The sequence below is a fragment of the Polyodon spathula genome, chromosome 9 (assembly GCF_017654505.1).
Source record: "Polyodon spathula isolate WHYD16114869_AA chromosome 9, ASM1765450v1, whole genome shotgun sequence".
NCBI lineage: Eukaryota > Metazoa > Chordata > Actinopteri > Acipenseriformes > Polyodontidae > Polyodon > Polyodon spathula.
The window spans coordinates 7,076,854-7,101,952 of NC_054542.1; the positions used below are offsets into that span (position 1 = coordinate 7,076,854).

Consider the following 25,099-nt stretch of genomic DNA (forward strand, 5'->3'; position numbering starts at 1 on the left):
GTATGTTTGCTCAAATGATGCATTTCAGGCCCATTTCAGTCCTATGTTTTGTTTTTTTTTCACATATAAGCACACTAGTAACGGAGGTTAGGATTATGACTGTTAAAAGCACCCTTTGCACAGTATAAAAGTCTATACTATTTCCCTCTTTTGATATCTTTGGAATGTTGTGCTTATAGAATTGTTAACCTTATTTCACAAAGTTGACAAAGGAATTGTACATTTCAATGAGTAATTAAAGACCCCTCCCCCCATGCAAGTACATGATAAGTCAAATTTGTGATGAACTGTGGCTATAATAACTCCACACAGCTTCTTGCTCTGACTGTGTACCATGAACACAACTCGGACTGGTTTGATTCCTTGACACACGAAACTATTTAAGTAGCTTATTAACATAACTTTGATAGCAGAAAATAACATGCAAAATGGCCCTGGATAATGAAAAAGTGGAGAGGGAGACCTTCAGTAGGGAATAACGTTCATCCTGCACCATCCTGCAAATGTATGATTCTCTCGTCTTTCCTGAGCACTGAATTCACAAACACTGTGTATGTATTAATAAAACTGATATACAGCACATCTGAACGACTTCTCATTAAATTATATTGTGAGAAGCTCACCACTTTAATGAGCTCCAAAAACTGAAGCCGGGAGAAGGCCCTAGTGAATAGCCTGCTGGGTAATCAAATGTGATTTAGGGTTTATTGTAAATGAACTTTGGTGCTTTGAAGAGAACAACAACGAGGAAAACGTGGTTTCAAACAGACATCATTGCCATATATCATTAATTGCAGGTGAAAGGACACAAGTTAATGTTTTCCTGATCATTGTTTTTTTTTAAAGACATAAGTCAGTGTAAATGAACAACCTAATTGTAGTCATGTCTGGTTAAATAGACCTTTACTCAGCAGTACAGAAAACACATTAATTTACTTGTCGGCATTTCAGCTTACTTTCTCGAACACTTGTAAAGTTTTGGTTTCCTTTTTTTTTTAACCCAAGACCCACCTTGCTGTCTCTGTTTGGCACAGCTAACCAATGTACCGCTTAATTCAAATATCAAATGAAAACTGCTAAAGAACTCGAAAACAGAATGTACTGGGCAGGATCTTTTTATCTCGTTTTAAGAAAATAAAACTCAAGTGACACATGTACGTTTATCAGTCCTTTCATCTATAGACTTTCCTTTTCCTGAGATATATTGTTTTGGAAAGACAATGAAAAGGCAACAAAACCAACCAGACAAATAACAAAGGTCACAAAAACAGTTAACAAAGACTCACATTCATCTTCCCACCATCTCAGCCAACAGATATGAGTTTGCAACTAACTGAAGCTGTAACAGGTTATAAATAACATACTAAAGAATAACAATGTGTTATTCTTCTTTTGAGGATTCACTTTGCAGATCACGTTCTGTTTCTGTCATCACATCCTAGTGATAAGTTAAAACCCTGATGTCATTTTATTTGTTCACTAAACACAACTTGTACCCAAGCCTAACCATTAACAGGTCCACATGCACCATTCTGCCACTAGTGGATGCCATTTCTTACATCACCAGGGGGCAGTGTTGAGGTAATACCTGTTTGTAAGAGCTATGTAGAGTCTACAGGGGTAAAAGTGAGATCTCATTACAGAATAACATACTATATAGGAGTTTTTCACCATGGCAACAGCATTTTTTTTTTTATATTTGTAAATTCAACTATTTTATAACTTACTATTATTTGTATATTCAGCTTCATCTCACCTGAAAGACAAGCCCTTTTCTTTAACCACTGGACCACACCGCCTCACAGTGGGAACACTGGTAACACTTTAGTTTAGAGATCCGATATAAGTGATTATAAACATTCTATAAACATGTTATTACATTATTAACATGTAAAGAATATAATTAGAAATAATAAGACTACTATCATACACTTTTGCCATTGCCATTTTTTGGTTATTGTTTATAATCAGTTATAATGGATATAATCTGTCTGTCTGTCTTTTCAGGTCTGTTTGTCCTTCTAAGTCTGTCTGTCTGTCTGTTTGTCTGTCTTTATATGGTTGTCTCACCAACTGTATGGGGTGGCTTTGCTTTTGCAATAGTTATTATACACTTTTGCCATTGTTACCAGAACATTTATACAGAAGAACTATCCAGAGGTCTATTATTCCAAGGGAAAACCAAAAATAACAGGCTATAATGTCTTACTGCAAAGCAAACTGACAGTAAGGCCAGAGATACACAAGCAATTTGTATTGTCAATTCTAGTTGACAATAAAACATTGACAGCTGAATTGCTGTTGCTAAATGTGCCACACACACACACACACACACACACTCTGGAAAATGGGCAATTACTTCAAGAAATAAAAAAGAAATGGTGTCTGTTTGCAGCGAACATGTTTCAGCAGCTGCTATAGTGATTGGAATAATTTTGAAAAGATGTTCACATGGAAAAACTTGAGTGTTGACCAGCGGAGGTTAACCAATCAATCAATCAGTCTTTATTTTATATAGGGTCTTTCATAGTGGACCACCATCACAAAGCACTTTACAAGACGCAGTAACAAGAAAATCTGTAAATTTTAAATACAGAGGAATGCATAACACATGACACAGAGTAAAAAAAAGAAAAAAATGCATAATACGTTAAATACAGTGAAAAATGCATAATACATGAAATAGTAGCAACAACACAGCAGCTAATAGCAGATATCAGGCTTAAAAAGCATGGAAAGCAAGAGAGAGGGTGGGTCTTGAGAGTTGATTTAAAGCGAGCGACAGTGGGAGCATCGTGCACCAAAGAGTTCCAAAGAGTCAAAGCCACAAAGCTAAACAAGCGTTCTCTAAGTGTGGTGCACTTTTACTTGGGGATAACAAGCAGGCCAGAGTCAGAGGACCTCAGCTTGTGGGCAGTGACATAGCAGGTCAGCAAGTTGAAGAGGTACCTGTGTGATGAAGGGCATTGCAGGTGAGCAGGAGAGTTTTGAAAGTAATCCTGAACTTTACAGGTAGCAAGTGCATCTGGGCAAGAGAGGGGGTGATGTGATCACGTTTTTTACATCTGGTAAGGATCCTGGCAGCAGCATTCTAAACTAGCTGCAGTCGGTTTATGTTGCGTGCCGGGAGACCACCATAGAGAGAGTTGCAGTAATCGAGTCGAGAGGAGACAAATGCATGACAAAGACAAACTGAAGAACATTTGAACTCAGTATTTTGTCAGGAGTAGAGAAATATCTTCAGTTTGTGTTTTACCAAAGCTGGTGAGTTCCTGAAAATATGTGTTAATTCCTTATGTTCATTTTCTTTTTTTTTACTACTGCCTTAAAATATACATCCCATTAACATCAATCAATTGCAAAATGTCATCATGCCTCCACTGGTCTGCAGCCATACTTCCTATTTGGAAAAATTGAAAGTGAAATCAGGTGATTAGAAAAGGCAATATCATTGGCTGAACACACAGGCATCAATTTGAGTTGCCAAGAAAAAAAGGCTTAAACTATTGCTTGTGTATCTCTAGCCTTAGACCACTGGAAAGTAACCTTAGAGTCATAATTAGACTTTTTTTCCTACAGCAGGTACCTAATGTCATTTATTATGCTTTTTTTTCATATTGTATTAAGTGCTAATTGACTGGAAATAATTTGACACCAGCTATGACTGAATTGCACTCAAGCAATTTTCTGAATAACTGATTTTATATTCATAAACTGCAGCAGACTCTCAGTAAACATAAAAACTGTTACCTGTTAAACATCATTAATACAGAGTAACACTTTTTGAATTAGTACATTATAATAAACAAAATGAATGAATAAATACATAACAAAAGTTTATATTGTCATTATTATATATCAGGCAACTTATAAAAATATGAAATGGAACTGACAACAGGCACAATCTGCTCTGCTTTTGCACCTGTAGAAAGTTTGCATAAAAAGCTGCCAATGTTTCAAAACAGGTCACATGACTCTGACTCAGTGTACTATCATGTGATTTATGTGCATTTCTTTTAATGGGACAGGATCGTCTTACAAGTCCTGAACACAAATGTACAATGGTTACTTTGCAGTTTTGTAGCTTATGCTACACATTCACTGTGCTGTTTTTCTAACATGTTTGTCCAAATTGTGATATTCGCAAAGGAAAAATCTGACAAACTCACTGTTTCAGGGGGGAAGAAATTACTGGCGCACACCCCTAGTGTTATTTTTATGCATGCTCAGGCTTGCTCATAGACAGCCCCAAAAGTACAAATCTGGATAAATAATAAATGATAAATAACAACCCATATCATGGGTTAATAAAGTCATAAAAAGGTGATTCTGCAAATTCAGTGGGTATATTGTATTCCTTTCAATGTAATTTAACAAGTAAAAAAACAGAATAATGCTGGCTGCTCTAGATAGACTAAAGATCTGCACTGCAGAGATATTTTCAGAAGAAATCCATGAAATCCAGAAAATGGCGCTGATTGCCACTTTTCAAGTTAATAGGGGTTGTTTAATTTTCAACTGAATCCTCAAAGTACAATTGCACTGAAATGACTAAACATCAAACCACAGTAGTTTTTTGTGTGTTGCCCAGACTTTCATTTGATCACTCTGACAGCACTGTATTCACTTACACCACTGGAATCAGAATAAAAATATCCTTACACCATTTCTTTTTAGCTCTGAATAACTTTTCTCTCAATTTAAGAAATGTTCAAAGGGGTCTAGGCTGAGTCTGGTGGAAGCTGAAGCAATGGTAAATTGCTTGAGTCCTGCTGGTTTCTATAACAACACTCTAGAAACGTTTAACGCATAAGCTAAGTAATCTTTCAACACAGTCTTTAAAAGGTGCCTTTTGTCATCTATAAAATAAGCACACGAGAATGACAATGATTAGACAGAGAGAGAGAGAGAGAGAGAGAGAGAGAGAGAGAGAGAGAGAGAGAGAGAGAGAGAGAGAGAGAGAGACTCAGGCTGCTTGTATGGATGTATGGATGTGTGTGTGTCCCTGGGTTTATAATGCAGCATCATTCTTCACTTCAACAAGTGCTTTGACCAGGGTGAACTTCAAACTGCTGAATTTCACTCCAGAAGCTGCAACTCTTTTAAAGAGGTCAGCCAGTCTTTGAATAAACTGTATAATGGGAAGAACTGAATGTGCTTCTCATAGGATGGACCCATCTGGCACAGGCCCCAGGATAACCATTTTTATCTTTAACATTTTTATTAGGAAATATAGACCAGGCCAGGCCACATTTTCATCAGGCGTGCCTGTCATCAGAACAAAAACCCGCCTCATTAAGCTCTTCCCAGGGAAGGTGATCTCCCCTTAACGAGCTGTCAGATGTGTGCTGTGATGGAATGTCCGGTAAACACGCTATCACCGAGGCACATATTGATTTATCAGTCTCTGTCATCGTTGCCTTTTAGTTCCCTATGTCAGCATCCTAGCCCAGCCACTCGTCAATTCAAAGGAGACGTATGAATTATAGCTAATCAATACTTTCTCCTGTAGTCTAAATGAGAAAATAGATTTTCTTTTCTTTTTTTTGTTGCGGCAGGAAAAGAAAAAGAAAAACAACATGTGTGACAATTCCAATCCCAAAATTGCTTTAAGAAGGTGAGTTTTTTGAGATGGAGTTGTAAATAGCGGAGACAGGCTGTGCTTGTAAAAGGCAGCGTGATTTACTGATGTTTCAATAACGGAGAAGAAGTTAACTTTTGTGTGGAGTTTTCCTATATAGGATATAAAGACAGCAAGGCTGTTTTTAAGGAGCTTTGGGAAATACAAAGCTGTTTCCATTGGGGCTGCCTCTGAGCTGTTAGCTGATCATTGGAGCCTTATAAATAAATGAATACAGATTCCAATTAACGTACTTCTCCAAAGTATCCTCTTATATCTTCTGTATCTTTTATTATTCTTTAAACATCTGCTGCTACATTATTAAACAACTGCCAGGAGACAAGTCATGTTTATAGCTGAAGTTCAAAAAAAAAAAAAAGTCAGTTATCCGTTAAGTTGTATGTACAGCATAGCAAATAAATAATACTAATAATTCCAAGAAGTGGATAAATAACTAAAAACCTGGGATGTTGGCCAACAAGTATTTCAATTCTTTAATGATTACCACTTTTAATGCCTTCATGGAAGCTGGTGGTGTAAATGTCTAGTTAAGCCCCCTCTACAGAGAATGTTCTTTGAGAAACACAAGTAACTTGTTCATTCTTAGATACAAAAGCCCCTGCCAACCTAGCAGCTATTATCCATGTCTACCAAATATGTTGTATTACCTTTTCTTGCCTCTCTCTATGGTGATATACTTATAGTAATTAACAAGTAGCAATTGTACAGCACGTTCTATATTGAAGTTAGGAATATCAGTCACTTTTTTTTTTGTTTGTTTTGCATTAGGATGTTTTATTGGTTTCATAGCTGCTCTGGGGGTTACCAAAGGGAATCATGGAGACAGTTACACAAGTTGTTCTGGTAAAAATTTTATTCAACCCATTTTATTCAACCATTTTAGACGATCTCAGTGGGTTAATTTAGCACATTTAGCAGAGATAAGCTGTACATACGGTAGCCTGCTGCTTTTACTGTATTAAAATAAAAAGGTTTATATTAACAAATATTCCTCCCGTTTTGCACTCACACCCTTCATATTCAATTGGGTCGAGACCCAGAGAATGGCCACGGTTATGTAGCACAGTCCTGCCTGCAATGCATCATGTTTTCTTGATGCCGATGATGTGTACAAAGATGACAATGGGGCAGGGACATTGGTGTGAAGAGGAAAGCTCCATTTTCCTGTACAATCATCAGAACTCAATCCAGTTTAGAGACCCTCTGTGATGAGCCTGGCCAAGAGGTCCATTCATTATTTGGAAAGAATCTGAAGAGTCAACGTTGTTTAATCAGCCATCAAATATCATACTGATGAACCTCATTGATGAATAAGGCTGAATCTCTTCAATGATAACATGGTTAAAGCTCTTTTTTTTCTAGGTTAGATTTATAACACCTTTTAATTTAAGATTTATCGCACACGATACACCACCAGCATTTAAATTCTCTATGGAATATTTGCTTTTGCAGTGACTAATACTGTATAAGTGAGTGAGCTGTCACTCCTATCCTCTGAATTCGGTTGAGTTGCCATATGAAAAACTGGTTTCTCTTTACAAAATGTCCTTCAACACCAGTGAAGAGGCTCTTTTGTTTACAATTGACTGCCAGCGTTAATTCTGTGGTCTGCTATGTTTTTAGTTTAATACACTGGTATTCGATTGTCATCCCAATACTATTTTCTTTCTGTAAAGGCAATAGGTTATAAAGCCTTTCATCTGTAAGTCACCAGTCTGAATCTAGGTTGAGGGGCGTACAGTGTATGTACTGTAACACTAATTCCTTGAGGAACAACACTATTAGGTTTTAATACATCAATGCAATGTGATAAGAACAGGTCGGTATTACTGTTATCTCTACAGCTTTTGACTTTCTCTGTAGCTTTTTCAAGGAATATTAATACTGAATACAAAATCAATACTCATTTATAATATGCACACTAGATACAGTATATGGCATGATGCCAACAAAACACTGTACCCGTCTTGTCGCAAACAACCTAGAGAGATTTTAGTATGAGTAGCTGGAGCTACAGGGAAGTCTCTAGGCTCATAAAAAAACATTTTCACGTTGCTCTCCTGTTGTTTCGATTGCTAAATATTTATTTAAACCCGTACACAATTTCCACACAGATAGGCAGGATAGCCGGCAGTCATTTTCTGCTCCAAAGCTCGCACATCATCTTCAGTGATAAACTGTAAGCCATCAAAGTCTAGCCAGGTGATTGACATCCTAGGCAGACTTCCATAGGCAATGTTATCAGGATGCCTTTTAAAGCCAGGTGCTTTAGTGGTCTTTTCTAGTGAAACTTTTTCATTAATAAGCAGTATCCAACCAGTTTTATTGAGGACAGAACAGAAGAACCAGTTGAATTGAGAAATGGAGAACATTAGGTCAGCCAAATAGCTAGTTTTCAACTGTAGATGACTGTACAATTTTTAGTAGCTTGTCCCTACCAAGTTTCATCATAAGCTAGATACTGATGTCAAACTTTAAAGTGTAACATGTTGTGACAGTGCCCACCCCTTGGTATTTATTTATGTATGTTTTAATTTATTATTATTATAGCGTACTGTATTTTTATGCAGGCGGACAAAGCCATCTGCCTTATTATTTACTGTTTGAGACCGGTGAAAAAGCTGGTCTTATAATGTGTAGTCTTGGGGATGTGGTTAAAACCCCTTCCCTCGAACCCTGGTGGGAATGTGACTGGAGCCTTAATTAGGTAATTTATTAATCGGTAATTAAGGCTCCAGCCACGATTATAAAAGGACCCACTCTCGGCTCAGAAGGACAGAGTAGTGAAGAGAGTGAAAGGATTGCTCAGCCTGACCTTAGCGTTCTTTTGCGTTCATGATTTGTTTTTGTTAGACTATTTAATTTGCTGCGTGTGTTTACTTTTTGTTCAAATATTTATTTTTCAGTCAATTAAAATACGAGGGCAGCAGCGCCGTTTGCCATACCGTCCTTCTTTGTTTTGTGTTGCTTCTTCCTGGTCCGTGACGTCATCGCATCTATGCACTGCAACCACTCTGCCACACATGCGTACAGACATTCGGACACAGGGCATACAGACATCCACCAACACTATATCGCAGACGCCCAATTGTCAGGCATTGATAAAAGGGCAGTGAGGTGTTGATTGGGTTCTGGTTGGATGGATGCCACAAAATGTAACTAGAATTTTGTGACTGAATTTTAGACTGTAGTAAGAAAAAGCCAAACATACAAAAAGTTACAATATTGTGGTATAGTACAGTGACTCTCAAAACTAAAAACTAAAGCTGCATTTTAGTATTCTATATTGACAAAACCCTTGTTACCTAAAAAAAAAGAAAAATGTTATATCAGACAGGAACCAGCCTCAGTCCTGAATTAAAACTGGAATTGGTACTGCTCATACTCCCTCTAGGGCTGGTAATAAGACTTTTACAGATATCGCTCCGCAGGAAACAGTAAGTAAAACTAACACTGCCGTTGCCACCAGCCTTCTCCCCCTGGCCTTTCTACAGCACTCTACACGCTACTTTAGCTTCTGGTGATGTTTTGGAATCAGGCCAGAAAACAAAATGAAAGAAGAATGAGTCATCTCTGAAATTTACTCAGCATTGGGGTTCAGGAGAGACGGCACATTCAGTCATTAGAAAACTCTGCAGCACCATAAGTCAATCAGCTTTTGGCTGTAGTGGGCTTCTATCAGAATGTAGATTCCTGCTGCTACGTCACAGCTTCAACTGTGAATCAGATTTAAAATCAATCTGTGCAAGTGTCGTCTTTTTTATTTTGACTTTCCACAATGAAAGCTCAGTTCACATCTACTGCACAGCAAATACTAAACAAAGTTACAATTGGTCCAAATGTATGTTATTATCCACCAAAACCAGCCAATCAATACTTGGCACCGACGAAAGAAACAAGTCCTGTACCTGCAACTGCCAAATCAGCCGATCACAGCCTGCCAGTTCGACTGGAGCGCAGCATCTTTCAACAACAACATACCAAAACGCAGACAGTTCGGTAATAATATTGCTCCATTCAGATATCTGGCAGTCCAGATAAATTAAAAGTCAAAACATATTTGTTTAATAAAGTTATTTGTTTGTTTGTTTGTTTTCTTCGTATGTGATCCTTTATGAACATTTTCGGGACTATTTCTCAGTGGAAGGGTCCCTGATGAATTACAAGTTCAAGTTAAAGTTCAAGGTAAATCCAGGTCTCTGTGAAGGTTTTAGCTGACCGTGGCTGGAGTTATGAGCCCCAGTCCTGAGCCGAAGGAGAAGGTGAAGTCATTTTAAATAGTCTCACTTCTGTATTAAGTATCTGCAACATCCCTTTCTATTTTCTGATACTGTTTGTGCAGCGAAGTTTGTGCTCCCTGAAGCAGGATTAATTCTGTTCAGTTAAGATAAAGCCTCTGTGTCTTTCTAGGAATTTCACCTTACACTAATTGGAATGTCATAAAAAAACGAGAACAGATGGTGGTATTTAAACACCTTGAATAAAAATGACTGATCAAAAACAAGGATTTGTGCAGTCAAAAGATAAAACCAAAAATATGTATTGGTATTCATTTAGCACAAATGGCCAGACTCTCAGAGCTATTTACTTCTGATCGTCGGTAGCGTGTTTTTTTTTTTTTTCAGATAGCAAAAATGCATCAAATAAAGTTATCAAATCAGAAATAAACAACTCAACCATTTCATTTAAGGTACATGTGAGTAACCTAATGCTGTTTATTATTTGTTTTAGAAATGTAAATAGTGTTTTTTTTTGTTTGTTTGTTTTTTCTGCAAAATTGTGCTAACGATAATTTGGAACAAATAGCTCTGAGAACCCTGCCCAAAATATTTAGTCAGTGTTGTGCTTAACTGCTGCAACAGCATAAAGTGACTTTAAAATATTGCCTGCTATTCTTACTATAACCCACTTATCACTTGAGGAAATAATAACATATAGGCAAACATCACGATAGCAAATGTCCTTGCATAAACTCTCGTTTTATGTTACAAACTATACGAATGCACACTCATTTAATTCTCAAAGCTGAACCAATATATTTAATAACTGTTCTCCTGAGTTAAAGAAATTCTGTGATGTTAAAATGATGAAGTGTGTCCAATTCCCCAAGGGAGTACAGAAATAGAAGGCAGCACTAAGATACTCACAAGCAAACTGCAGCATAGCATCCCTGCTGATGATGGTACCAAAGTTGTTCGTGACCAAGCACTGGTATTTCCCAGAATCCCTCACTTCGTTAGGATTCATAATAATCAAGTTGCCGTTGATAAGACTGTATCGGTAATCAATGGTGATGTCTATTTCCGTTCCATTGAAAAGCCATCTATACATTAAAGGAAAAGATAAGTAAATATACATTTCAACATAACTCCTATTTAAAAAAAAACATATTTTTTAAATTAAGAGTTTTAAGAGAGACCTGGTTTACTATGTTAGAGTCTTTCTAGTTACTGTTAGTGTAAAATATAAAAAAAAAAAAATACACTGCTTAACCTGACCAAAATCTTCTGTTTTCTTCAAGTCAGGGACCAAATTATTTCAATAACGTAATACTTTCAGCTAAAGTTTTCAATCCAGAGTATATTAAAATATAAAAATAGTCATTTCAATATTAGTGATCGCCGTAAGCTTTTGCTGTCATTTTTTTTTTATACATACCACAGTGACACCTTTCCATCACATTGATCCCACTCATATAACAGTTAATAATAATATGTGGAAACTCGAAAAAAGCCATTTATAAATTCATAATAATAAGCAGTAGATGAAGTTGGTAAAAAATGCAAAAATATTGACAACTAGAGCCGCCACTTGAGCCAGGACCACCTCTCTAAAAATTAATCTTCCCAGTGTCAGTGAAAAATACGCCAGTACATCGTAATACTGTACATATATACTTACATACACACATGAACAAACCTTTGGTCATAAAATCGCTTCTCTTATTTGATACATGTTTTGAGGGCAGATTCACACAACAGGCTTCATCTAAGAGGAAACACACAATCTGCAGCTATTTTTGTTGATAGACTAATAGTTGAAACATGGATCTATTTGCTAATATTCCAGAGGTTCAATGAAGGCAACGGCCTGCTGTCTTTCTTACTGTGTGCACCCCTTACCTGTACGTTGGTGGTGGGTTTCCTCGGGCTTCACAGTTTAAAGCAACCTTCTTCTCTTCAGAATCAAGAGCAAAGATGGCGTTGTCAGGTTCTCGAAGAAATGCAGGCCCAAACTCTTGAGTTTCTAGACAAAACAAACAAACAACCAACAACATTTTAAGCATTAACGACTCACATGCCAAAATAACCTCAGGCTTAATGCATGGTTTGGCGTCAAAATCTCTCTCTCTCCCTCTAATCATTCATGGGCTGCTGACCAATTAGACTATAGGAACTCATTGCTCCATTTCCTACCCATCATTTGAATATTGTGAAAGGTCAAATTAGTCATCGACTTTCATAAGCTGTGTGGGAAGGCTAACAGTCCCTAATCAGAACATCTGTTGTTTATTCTGTTAAATACAATACTCTGCTTTTTGGTTCTGTTTAATTCTTCTAATCAAAATGTTGAAATTGCGAGATGCAGTTCACCCCCCCATCCACCTGTCATTCAGCAAAAGCGTATCTGCATTTCAAATTCATCCATCACTCTTCACAGCAGCAATATTATTTGTTCCACACCACACATGTTCGAGCCCGCAAGGCATGTTGGCCGATTTCACTGCAAAATCAGCTTTGCATCAACCCAATTAGCATGGTAATGAATGAGTCCCTGTTTTCCATAGATGGAAAAAAAGTAAACTGCATCGTTCTAGAGGGAAAAAATATACAAAGTTATTTGAGATATTGAGTACCAGTACACCTAAATGTACAGTAATGTATGCCAATTCCCATATCACATACACCGGTCATATAATTTTTAAGGCTATGCTAGTTAGTGTAAAACTAGCTCCAGTGATAGTTCTAGGTAGTTCAAAAGCATTACAGAGAACACGCCTGGAAGATACTAGTACAGATAAATAAGATTGAAATAGAGCAGAAAAAGGACCTTTGTTTATTGTGATCGCATCTGTAATTTCTTTGATTTTTGCTTTTAAAATACAGAAGGCTCTCCACAGCCAGGGTCATTACTACTACAGTTAATTGCTGCTTTTTCCTAACTTTCAGAGACGAGAGTTGAGTCTCATCCAATGCTGTTTGGGTATTTCTGTGTTAATCGTAGGGCTATATTTTTATTTTGCATCCATGTGTGGGTGTCCCATAGACTCAGTCAGTTTATTTTGAAGCTGTGGTGTGGATTTCTTCCTGTCTCAAAGGGAAAAAGTTCAATCATATCAGTGCACTACCTAATGTCTTTTGTGTATTCACTAAGCAGTTCAAGCAGGAAGACTACGTTTTGAGATAAAGTACTGATTTCCAAATAGGATGAATAAAAAAAAGTTACATTTCTTAGTTTTTCTTTCTCATTGGTTAGTTTTGCATCCTTAACTTTTATGATGGCGAGGTTGCAGACCATATGCCACAACCTGCAATATACACCTAGCTATGCCATGCTGTGACAGAAATACAATGAGTTCTGGTTGTAAATCTCCTTCTCGACCTGTGAGGGTGCTAGATAGCGAAGGAGAAGTTTCTGGACGGGCTGGCCTGACAGTTCGTTTCCGAGGTTGGGAAGTCGGTCAGCCTGGAAGGAAGCGAGACTCTGTTGCAGGAACGTATTGACCTGGAAGGTAAACAAGGTAGTAGCTGCAAGCAATAGACGCAGCTGCAATCGTTTACCAAGGAGTCATGTGGAATAGCATAAGAGGGGCCAGAGAAATGCTAATCTTTTCCTTTCCTTGGTTTAAAATATGAGGAACAGGAAGGACCAGGAGATTGTCCCTCGAAATAAGAAAAGAGTTTGTGAGTGTTTTGTTTGTTTGTGTGTTTAGCAACTGCCTGTGTCTTTTTGTAATCATGAGACAGCTAAGCACAAATCCGGAGATGTCGCCTTGGGCCAGCACTAAACCGGATCATCACTGCACTTTACACTCACTGTCTTTAATAAATTATCACCCACCACGAGCACTACAGCACGCACCCGGACTGGTGACCATGTCTTGTATTATTGTGGGGCGGATAAATCCTGTGTTATTATTTTGGTTGTGCAGAAAGGTTTGTGTAAATACCCTCTGTGCTTTATGCATAGGTGTGTATTGCAGGAAGTTTATTGCTTTGGTCACCAGACCGGGAATTACAAAAGTCTTTCTAACTGGATTACAATTGCCAGCCTGTGATTATTCCTGCACTGCATCACCCATCACCTGTACACAATCAGCAGCCACTTCGCCACACATTCCAATTACATTTACACGTGACGCTGTTGCAACGCCATCTATAAAGAATGGCAACGGTAACTTAGACAAAAGGAGAGCGTAGCTTTCAATTTTCTACATTGCCAATTTTCATCTATGTAGTGATGTTTTGTGCACAACTCCACACAAAGACGTGACACGGTTCTAGAATGGCGGCAGGATGAGTACTTCTATCTAATAACACCCTTTTCTCATTTACTCACCGATGAGACACCTGCATAATGACTTAGCAGAAAACAAACTAATCATTTCTATTCCTGAGGAATGAAGTTTGAGCTTACTAATGCTGCGATCTTAAGAGACCTGGCATCATTATTAGGGTCATGCTACAGCATTGTCGTGTATATTCTGTAGCATATTCTGTATCTCCTACAAAGATGTGGTGTTTCCTGGCTGTGCAAAATGTATTGCCCTGGTTGATGTGTTGATGCATGCACAGCTACTGGAACATTGAGACAGTACTGGGGTACGTCCAATCCTGGCACCGGAATCACTTTCTGCAGCAGGGAAAGGACAGGCCATTCACTGCCACGGTTATTACATTAGCACAGGAATCATGTCATTGGAGCACGCAATTCACAGAGCACACAATTCACAGAAAGCAATGTATCTAAAGAACTCTGTTTTACCTGAAAAATCATCTTTGTTCAATAGTCATATTTGACTTTCCTCATGCACTCACAGAAAGAAAGCCTTCTGTGAAGTTTGAATGGAATATATACCTATTACGACAGCATCAAAATTTAACAAGGCTCGGAGGTCTTTATCGGAGGTCAAATATGCACTGCCACTGCAACACTTTTTTTCTAGCCTCCTTCTTTCCCTGTTCAGTTCAGTGGAAGGGTGCTAATGCAGCCCTACATGTAGGGGAAGCTCGGTGTTTATACTTTGACCTGAGACATCAACATTAGGTGCAAGCATAGGATAACACTGATGCTTATTTCTTAAAGGGCACCTAAGGACCTTTTTTATTGTATTGTGTCACATATTCCCATGTGTTGCTACAACTGTTTGTGTAAGGTGTGTGTATTGTTTAATTTTTTTTTTGTACATTTTGACCACTTTTTTAAACTTTTAAATTGCATTCTCTGCCTCAAATTGTACCCGCATGGACCTCTCAGAACTACATTTCCCATCATCCTCCTGCTCACTGGTAAATCCATCTCAGTTACATATGTGAGCAGGAGGATGATGGGAAATATAGTTCTGAGAGGTCCATGCAGGTACATGGGAAGCTGTCTTGAGGCAGGGAATGATATTTAAAATTTTGGAAAAAAAGGTCAAAATTTAAACAATACACACACCTTATGTAAACAGTTGTAGCAACACATGGGAACATGTAACACAATAAAATAACAAGGTCTTTATGTGCCCTTTAATATCTTTCTAGATTTATGGTAGATTTCTCCCTCAACCCCCACAAAGACTCATTTTTATCTGTTAATGGTATTTATTTTCAGGTATGAAGTATGATGACCCACACCGAGAAGTTTGAAAAATACCAAGTAATAGCAATGTTTTACCCTGAAGAAACTGTGCAGACACATTAGTGGACCTCAGCATCAATAGTATTTGGAACAAATATTACTTGATAAGCTTTCTTACTTTTTCACTAAATGGCAATGAACTGAAAATGTTGCAACAACAACCCCCTGAATGTAAAAATCCCTCCAAGGCAACAATGCAATTTAACATATATGTGCAAAGTCAATAAGAAAGGCCAAGTCAAACGGCAAACACAGTCCTCGCTACTTCGAGCTGTGCTAATTCTTTTAATCTCAGCTGTTTCTTGTTGGCAAAATACTGCTCCTCATAGAAATAACAGCCTATCTAGTATCACATATACATCAGAAGTTTGGAGCAAAACAGAATATGAATAATAAGGTTTGTCGCTCTATTTTGACTCAGCAGTTCAATTGTGCTTACCTATGTAGTATCAGGACCTTATTATATATATTATATATATATATATATATATATATATATATATATATATATATAAGAACTGAGATTCAGACAACAGACTTTCGTTTCTACCCTAACTGCAATACTCCTATCCAGTGTGCCCACATGACTTTAATACATATGATGACTGTCACGAGTCTGTGCAAGCTGCTGTCACATGCATGAAGTGTCTGCTGGGAATGCTGAGATACATAGGAGGCTGTAACTTTTCTAGGTAGAAAGGTTTTGGTGACAGGTTTTTTGTTACGTTGGCTGCTTGACTGGCACGGGCTCAGCTGGCTATATCTAAGTGTTCGGCAGAGGCCAGCATGCACTCACCCACCCTGCAATCTGATAATTGAAATCACAGGACCAGAAGGCAAAAGCCAGCGTGCTTTCCAGCCTGAGTCAGGAAGGCTTAGCTAAAGCACAGTCTGTTTGTCCTTGGGGACATAATGCAGGCAATCAGAATTCACATGTCATGTGGAGTAGGGGCAATGAAATTAAAGGTGCAGTAGCACTGCATTTTTCCTATCCTTTATTATTGGTGGTACTACTTTCCCTGTTCCTCTAATCATTTTATAGTTCAGCTTTTGCAGTCAAACATTTTGTTATAGCCTTAGTGAAGTTCATAAACTGCCCTTTCCAGCTACTAATCAGTTCCCCTGTATAAGCCCCTGCCTCCCCTCTTGGGGGTGGGGGTGCTGTGTTCCATCCTCTTTCAACACTGAAGGCTCCAGCTCAAGCCTTAGCTCACCTTCATCGGGGCAGCAAGAGCCCTTTAGGCCAAATTAGGAGGCTATGTGGTCCAGTCGTTAAAGAAAAGGTGTGACCCTGAGCAAGTCACTTAACCTCCTTGTGCTCCATCTTTCCGGTTAGATGTCGCTGTAAGTGACTCTGCAGCTGATTCATAGTTCACAAACCCTAGTCTTGTATTTTGTAAAGCGCTTTGTGATGGTGGTCCACTATGAAAGGCACTATATAAAAAAATGACTGCTTCCTAAAACCTGCGCTTCGTTCACCTCTGACAATGCCCTGTGAATAATACACTGCAATGTAGTATTTTTTTATTAGTCTTTTTTAAGATTTAAAAGGTACAACATGTATTCTTTTGATTGTGAAACAGAGTGTACCAAATTGTAATCAGTTGTAATCAATCCAAATTGTAATCATATATATATATATATATGAGACATAATTCAGGTTAATGATGAACTGCCATAGAGTGTGACTTTGCTTTGCTCACAGCTGAATTTGTATTATAAATACACCTGCTTCAGAGACAACAAAGGACTCTTCTTCAGATGTGAAGTGGAAAACTGATGTCTTTCAGTGCTCTTCAGTTTCAGCTGATCCTATTGAAATCGATGACAAAGAAAGATGTTGTTGTAGAACCTGTACTGTGTGTAGACTAGACCAGCAAAGCTTACACTATATTGTCATGTATAAGTGGTTTTCTAAAAATAAAGAGTACTCCATAGGGATAGGGCAAGAAAGTAAACCAGTCCATTTAATATCTAACAATAGCTTTCAAAACCATTTCTTACTTGATAAATGCAACATTGTCATTTTCTCCCAAAAATCTGCTGGCTATTTGATTATTATTTTTAATACTTTAATTTCGGATAAGCAGATCTTTTATGAAGACAAACCTGTAGCTGAAAAATTGCTTCTACTTCCTGGAACATAACCACTTTTTGTGTAACAGTTAACACCAAAGACTCAGCATGAGGCCTACAGCAAAGGAACCAGGATGTAGCAGTTTATCTGTGGTTTATTTTCACATTCTAATTTCACAAAAAAAGGATAGAACTGAAAGATTTGACACAACAACACAAGGGAACAGTAATAATGTTAACAAGAACATTTTTAAGCACCTTTTTAAAAGAAAGCTCAGTGCATTTTAACCTAATAGACACAAAGGTCTATCTTAGAGTAGAGTATAAAATAAATGTAAGGCGGTAAGAAACAGTAAATCAACATTACCGTCATATCCAAACAATCCAAGTTTAACATGTACTGCAGATTTCAAACTGTCCTCCAGAGGGCAGCACCATAAGTAGCAACAAACACACACACACACACACACACACACAGTGCTCACCCTTTATAACACTATAGTGTGGAGCCATAGTTACAAGACTGTGCTATTTGTGTTCCGCCTTATAACGAGTATAAAAGGGCTGCTGTAATGGCGTAATGGAGCAAATGGGAGCCACAACCCTACCGTGTTATAAACGATTCTGCACTATAATAAGGCGTGTTATAAATATATATATATATATATATATATATATATATATATATATATATATATATATATATATATATATATATATATATATGCTATATTCCATACACTGCTTTTGAAGAGTAAAGATGTTTTTAAAGTGGTAAAACACTCTTTACAGCTGTCAGCTCACTAATAGCATTATATTATTTCAGCTCACATTAAGAATATGCAATGCTGGTTTATAGTTTGTGATGTTATTGCTTAATAATGTCATTTTAGTCATTTATCAAGCGACAACACTGCTATTCACTAGATCCACCGAACGCACGGAATCAGCACTTGCCTTCCCTGTGGCAACTGTAAATTAATCTCTAATTTGTGATGTATGTCTTTATTAAAGGTGGTGAAATGCTGCTCTGCACTGTGCTGAGAGGCCTTTGCTTCGTTTTATACTGTTTGAAATGCTATTAACAGAGTTTATAGTGCACTGGCTGCACTATTCAACCCTCTCTTTTTTTTTTTACTTAAAAAGAAAAATGGTATAACGTTGAATATTTTTGATAACACTGGGAGTCAATGTAATTTGATATCTAGTTATGTAACGCATGAAGTCTATGTGAATTACAGTTCAACCGACTCACATGAACACGTTTGCTACCATATTCTGCAGGCTAAGGCTATGGGGATGGGAGGATTATGTTACCAATGAGGCAGGATATGTAAAAAGGTAATACCTGCATTGTTGTAAGGCTGTAAAATATCCTTCACTTGGCTTCAGGGCAAATCGGTTTGGATAAACAGTTTCCTCTGAGGGGGGTTAATCGTAGGTAATATCTAACTACAGCTACAGAGTGAGGACTTGATCCATTATTCTTAATCAGGCCAGTCATTTGTAACAAAGTTAAACAACAAATGCCAGTGGATACTGATCCTTACTGATCCCTGTCATTTTTTGTATAAACTGTAACTACTGCAACTGGCTATTATAATACTGAGTAAATAATGCATCCTTAGATACAGTTACTATCTGGAGCAATGCTCTGCTTAGCAATGCATCTCACCTGCTTCTTACTCGTTACAAAAGAAGCAGTTTAAAAACCTACAGCTACTGATTTTGTACTTGGCAGAATATAAAGGCTGCACAGCTTTCAAGAAGCTCAGCTTTACAGCAGCATTGTTGCTGTGGGCATAAAGTGCTGCAGGAAAAAAAAAAAAATCAGCTAAACTTACTGGGAAATGTACTGGCTACAGAACAATCAGCACACATTCTTCTGTATTCAGATGGGAAAACATCGTGATAGAAAATAAATAAATAAAAGAAACGTATCACGTGTATTTGGATAAAATTCACTAGATGTGATCGAAAAATGACAAACTTTGTTTTAGAGCAGGTGCAGTGACTTTTTATTGTGCTGATTAACAATTGACACCACGAAGACGGTGCAAAATGATCTGTCGATGTTGTGTGTTGTGACTGTTCGTCTCCCAGTTCGTGGCCTGTCATTGACAGAGTGTGTCTGGTTATACCGTCTCACCAGGTTTGAAATTGCAGGCTGTGAGCACCCAAGACAGCGAGCCACAGTACGCTGCCCTAGTCCAGCCTCCAGCGTGCTGATTGCATGAAGGTGCTGCTCTCTCTTTTTTTCTGTGATTTTCTTCATTGCTTTTATTCATGCTTGCAATTCAACAGCTGAAATCACTCCATATCCAGTGTCCAATCAACTGCCTCACTAGTTAGGTGATTAAGTTCATATGCTTCAGTCACAGTCACTCAAGCGTGTCAGGGTCAAGGATGAATGATCGAGAGATTATAAATATATATATATATATATATATATATATATATATATATATATATATATATATATATATATACACACACACAGTACTGTGCAAAAGTTTTAGGCAGATGTGAAAAAATGCTGTAAAGTAAGAACGCTTTCAAAAATAGACATGTTAATAGAATATATTTATCAATTAACAAAATGCAAAGTGAGTGAACAGAAGAAAAATCTAAATCAAATCCATATTTGGTGTGACCACCCTTTGCCTTCAAAATAGAATCAATTCTTCTAGGTACACTTGCACAAAGTCAGGGATTTTGTAGGCATATAGTCAGGTGTATGATTAAACAATTATACCAAACAGGTGCTAATGATCATCAATTCAATATGTAAGTTGAAACACAACCATTAACTGAAACAGAAACAGCAGTGTAGGAGGAATAAAACTGGGTGAGGAACAGCCAAACTCAGCTAACAAGGTGAGGTTGCTGAAGACAGTTTATTGTCAAAAGTCATACACATGGCAAGACTGAGCACAGCAACAAGACACAAGGTAGTTATACTGCATCAGCGAGGTCTCTCCCAGGCAGAAATTTCAAGGCAGACAGGGGTTTCCAGATGTGCTGTCCAAGCTCTTTTGAATAACCACAAAGAAACGGGCAACACTGAGGACTGTAGACGCAGTGGTCGGTCAAGGAAACTTACTGTAGCAGATGAAAGACACATCATGTTTACTTCCCTTCGCAATCGGAAGATGTCCAGCAATGCCATCAGCTTAGAATTGGCAGAAAACAGTGGGACTCTGGTACACCCATCTACTGTCCGGAGAAGTCTGGTCAGAAGTTGCCTTCATGGAAGACTTGGAGCCAAAAAGCCATACCTCTGACGTGGAAACAAGGCCAGGCAACTCAACTATGCATGAAAACACAAGAACTGGGGTGCAGAAAAATGGCAGCAGGTGCTCTGGACTGATGAGTCAAAATTTGAAATATTTGGCTGTAGCAGAAGGCAGTTTGTTCACCAAAGGGCTGGAGAGTGGTACATGAATGAGTGTCTGCAGGCAACAGTGAACCACGGTGGAGGTTCCTTGCAAGTTTGGGGCTGCATTTCTGCAAATGGAGTTGGGGATTTGGTCAGAATTAATGGTCGCCTCAATGCTGAGAAGTACAGGCAGATACTTATCCATCATGCAATACCAGCAGGGAGGCATCTGATTGGCCCCAAATTTATTCAGCAGCATTACAACGACCCCAAACATACAGCGAAAGTCATTAAGAACTATCTTCAGCGTAAAGAAGGACAAGGAGTCCTGGAAGTGATGGAAAGGCCCCCACAGAGTCCTGATCTCAGTCTGTCTGGGATTACATGAAGAGAGAGAAGCAACTGAGGCTGCCAAAATCCACAGAAGAACTGTGGTTAGTTTTCCAAGATGTTTGGGCCAACCTACCTGCCGAGTTCCTTCAAAAACTGTGTGCAAGTGTACCTAGAAGAATTGATGCTGTTTTGAAGGCAAAGGGTGGTCACACCAAATATGGATTTGATTTAGATTTTTCTTCTGTTCACTCACTTAGCATTTTGTTAATTGATAAATATAATCTATTAACATGTCTATTTTTGAAAGCATTCTTACTTTACAGCATTTTTTCACACCTGCCTAAAACTTTTGCACAGTACTGTATATATTTTGTATTACTTTGACATGGATACAGTTTACATACTTAAAGATTGTGAGAGCACTATTGCCTTAAATATCTTTTGTGTAAAAAATAAATCAATAAATAAATCACCATGATGTGATGACTGAAACAGAAATCAATACACAGTGAATCTACACCCCCCCCAATATTTCCTAGCCATATCAAGTTGCTCCTAAAAGCCCTTCTTTATATATATAAAAAGGTAGCACAGGGTGAAATGAAGTAACTTGACGGTGAGAGGTCATCTGCTTATTTTCAGTCCTTCTGATCAGAAAGTCGGTTGCAGCGGTGACCATCAAATTGGGCATTTCAACTTGAGTACAATTGATAAAAAAGAAAACAAGAAAACATGATAATAAAGACATGATTAAATACTTATACTACTTTACCTGTTATACCAGAGTGGATTAGTCCAACAGGACCGTGATTGGACACCCCTGGCTTAAGTGAATGGCTGTGCAAGTGGCATAATTCAGCACAAAATCGACTGAGCGGTCTTGAACAGCCATTCTCTCAGAGTGGGTCACACCTGCACAGGTACATTCAGCATGAAGGATAATGAAGGCTTAAGAATCAAGAGTTTTCTTCAAGAGACTTTCTGATTCATTCCTTGTCTGGGGCTCTCAACCTCCTCTGGAACTCAGATCAGTTCACTTTAGATTAATTCAGACTAGAAGGTTTTCTTGTACTTGGATCCCCCCTGGTTTCTAGGATATTACAAGATTAACATGCTGAAATAGCTGTAAGAGGCAGAAAATCTGAACTTTCATTGGTCAAGATGTCAGTGTTAAAATGTGCTGCCTGTTGCTCTGAGACTAAAGATTAGCATTTACAGCTTCAGTTTGTCCCAATGCACAGAGACATGAAGCCCTGCAGCCCTGCTGGTCCCCGTAAAGGATTTTAGAGGTCTTAATGGGTCTACCCAGACCCGAGGACCCATGACCCGACTCGCACCAAACGGGTTTTCAGGTGTAAAATTGTCACACAACACTTGGGTGAGGTCCGATTTCGTTTACTCAGTAATACACAAACCATCGATTACTATTAAAGAATCTCTCTTTGCTACTAAAAATCATTGTTTATAATTCCTGTTGCGTGGATTGCCTTTCCCCAGTACTAGCACATGACATGGCTTGCAGAGCACAGCAGCAGACACGTGAAGCACATCGAAGGTGTTTCTTTTAGATCATTCTGCAAAAACAATAGCAACTAGGGAATACAGTTGTGGATAATGGAGGGAGGAAAGTAGCTCTAATAGAGTTCTGACCGGGACCCCTGGGGTGTTATCATAGTTTATAGTTGTGGGGCCACATTAAATCCATGTGAAATCCACGTTAAACTGGAAAATGACTTCAAAAAGTTTCACATTTGAGCTCCGTTCACAGGAACTGGTATTGGAAAATCTTTGGCAAGCACTGGTGTATTTTCATGGTAAGCTAAAGTATTTACAGTATAAAGGGAACCCTGTTTGGGTGGAAGGGTGCATTATTGCCATTGTGTTAAACCCAGGTGAGCAGGAGCTGTGTTTTGACACAGGTCTTCTCAACTCACGGGCAGATGACGCATCCCAATCCTTCATAAGAAAACATGACAGCTTGATTCTGGGAGGCACATTTTAATTAGTTTCCTGAAGAATTAGCACCATTGAGAAAACTGCACTTGTGTGTCTATTTAAAAAATGTGTAATGGAATGTAACCTAGATATGATTCCACGTGAAATGAGATTAACAAACGTTTCCAGGAAAAGTTATAAGGCTGCAATACTAGATGCCAGCGCTCCAGATAAGTTGCATACTAGGTGTTTTAAGCATTGAGCACATATGAATTACGCATGATATTTATATTCAGTGTGTAATGAATACAGATAGCAATTCTGCTGCACAGCTTGAGTTTGCATGTTTCTGGTATCTCAATGGTCAATTGTGAGTATACTGCATGCGGTAGCTAGAGATATGACAAGAAAGCTTGTAGCCTGCCTGGTAATTGCCAGGAACACGTTACCAAAAAAACATACCGTTGATTCCACTCACTTGCAATGCGTATTTGTGACTGGTGAATAAGCGACTGGATTCTTGGGATTTTAGATTCTGAATTTCTTGGTGCCTTCTTAGTCCCCCTCAACACAACCTACCAATTTACCTATCTGTCAGCTGAATATTTGGAAAGCAAATTGATATAATAAATACAATATTCCGTGTTCGGAGAGAGTCAGGATTCTTTGTTATATTGCTATAGCAAGGCAATCAATCAGGAATAAATTATCGTTTCTTTAGAAATTTATAGTATATTCATGCAGGCCTTTTGTTAAGTATTGTAGCGATCTCGGTTAACGCAGGCAGGCACATCACACAGGGCAATCCACATACAGCCAGAGGGGCAGGGCGCAAACCCAGGACCTCTCACACTAAAGCATAGCGCAAATACTGCTGTACAAAAGAGCTGGCTTCTTTGCAAGGAGCGTATCCTGTGTGTGGATTGCCTCACCCTGTGTGATGCGCCTGCCTGAGTTGACCGAGATCGCTACATTGGTGTCACAGTGGGGGCAGGTACCCTGGCATGCACTCGTTGGACTGTAGGCTGGTGAGCAAGTCCGAGGTGGACTTGAGGCTGGCAGGGGAGAGTGTAGCAAGTGGGTGGTGGGTGATGTAAGCCTGATATACGCACCTGACAAAGGAGCCCGCTCTTTTGTACAGCGTTATCGGCGCTATGCTTTAGTGCAAGAGGTCCCTGGTTCGTGCCTGCCCTCTACCTGTGTATGGATTGCCTCGCCCTATGTGATGTGCCTGCCTGCATTAACCAAGATCAGTACAGGATATTCCATTGGCAGCATTGAAATAAAAAAAATTGTTTCTGTGTTTATTTGCTTCACAGAGTAAGCAGAAAGAAGACTTTGCAAACTTTTAAAAAAAAAAAAAACTACTTAAAAGAAAAGATCTTACCATCCTGTCGGAAAGCATCAGAAAGATAGAATGCATTCTTTGAAGACAAATGTTGATTGGAGACAGCCTGCCACCCATTTGATGCTGAAGACTGGTGACTGGAGTAGCGAGGTCTGCTCTTTGAATTGAGAAAAGCAGATGAACTGTCTGGCTTAATTCTTAAAAAAGCAGCATATGAGACAGGCCGTCCAGTAATGGCTTTACAGAATTCTGTACAGGGAAGAAACAAAAACAAAATAAAAGAAGAGTTTTATTTAAAGATATTTCTTTAAACCATTCCAACAATAAGCAGAAGGACAAATAGACCAACATCACATTAAATTGGTCCAGTAAGTAAAAAAAAAAAAAGGACTAAGATTGCTGAACACCAATGATCAATTATTACCATCATATTCGTTAGAAGTAAAGGGGCATATTAGCAACACTAGTGTTGGCTACACTGCTACAATGATAGCTGTGTCCGAATTTAAATTACACTCAAAGCTGTCATGTACTGTGCATGACT

The 25,099-nt window shown here is 38.4% G+C and overlaps 1 protein-coding gene across 1 annotated transcript in view; it reads right to left on the minus strand.

The window, feature by feature from the left end:
- LOC121321262 (contactin-5-like) overlaps positions 1–25,099 on the minus strand; it is a 150,120-nt gene that overhangs the window by 11,308 nt on the left and 113,713 nt on the right. The window contains exons 3-5 of the mRNA XM_041260163.1: positions 24,595–24,804; positions 11,764–11,887; positions 10,789–10,964 (exon numbers count right to left, since the gene is read on the minus strand). Of these exons, the coding sequence (XP_041116097.1) occupies positions 10,789–10,964; positions 11,764–11,887; positions 24,595–24,804 (510 nt within the window). The remainder of the gene's footprint in view (positions 1–10,788; positions 10,965–11,763; positions 11,888–24,594; positions 24,805–25,099) is intronic.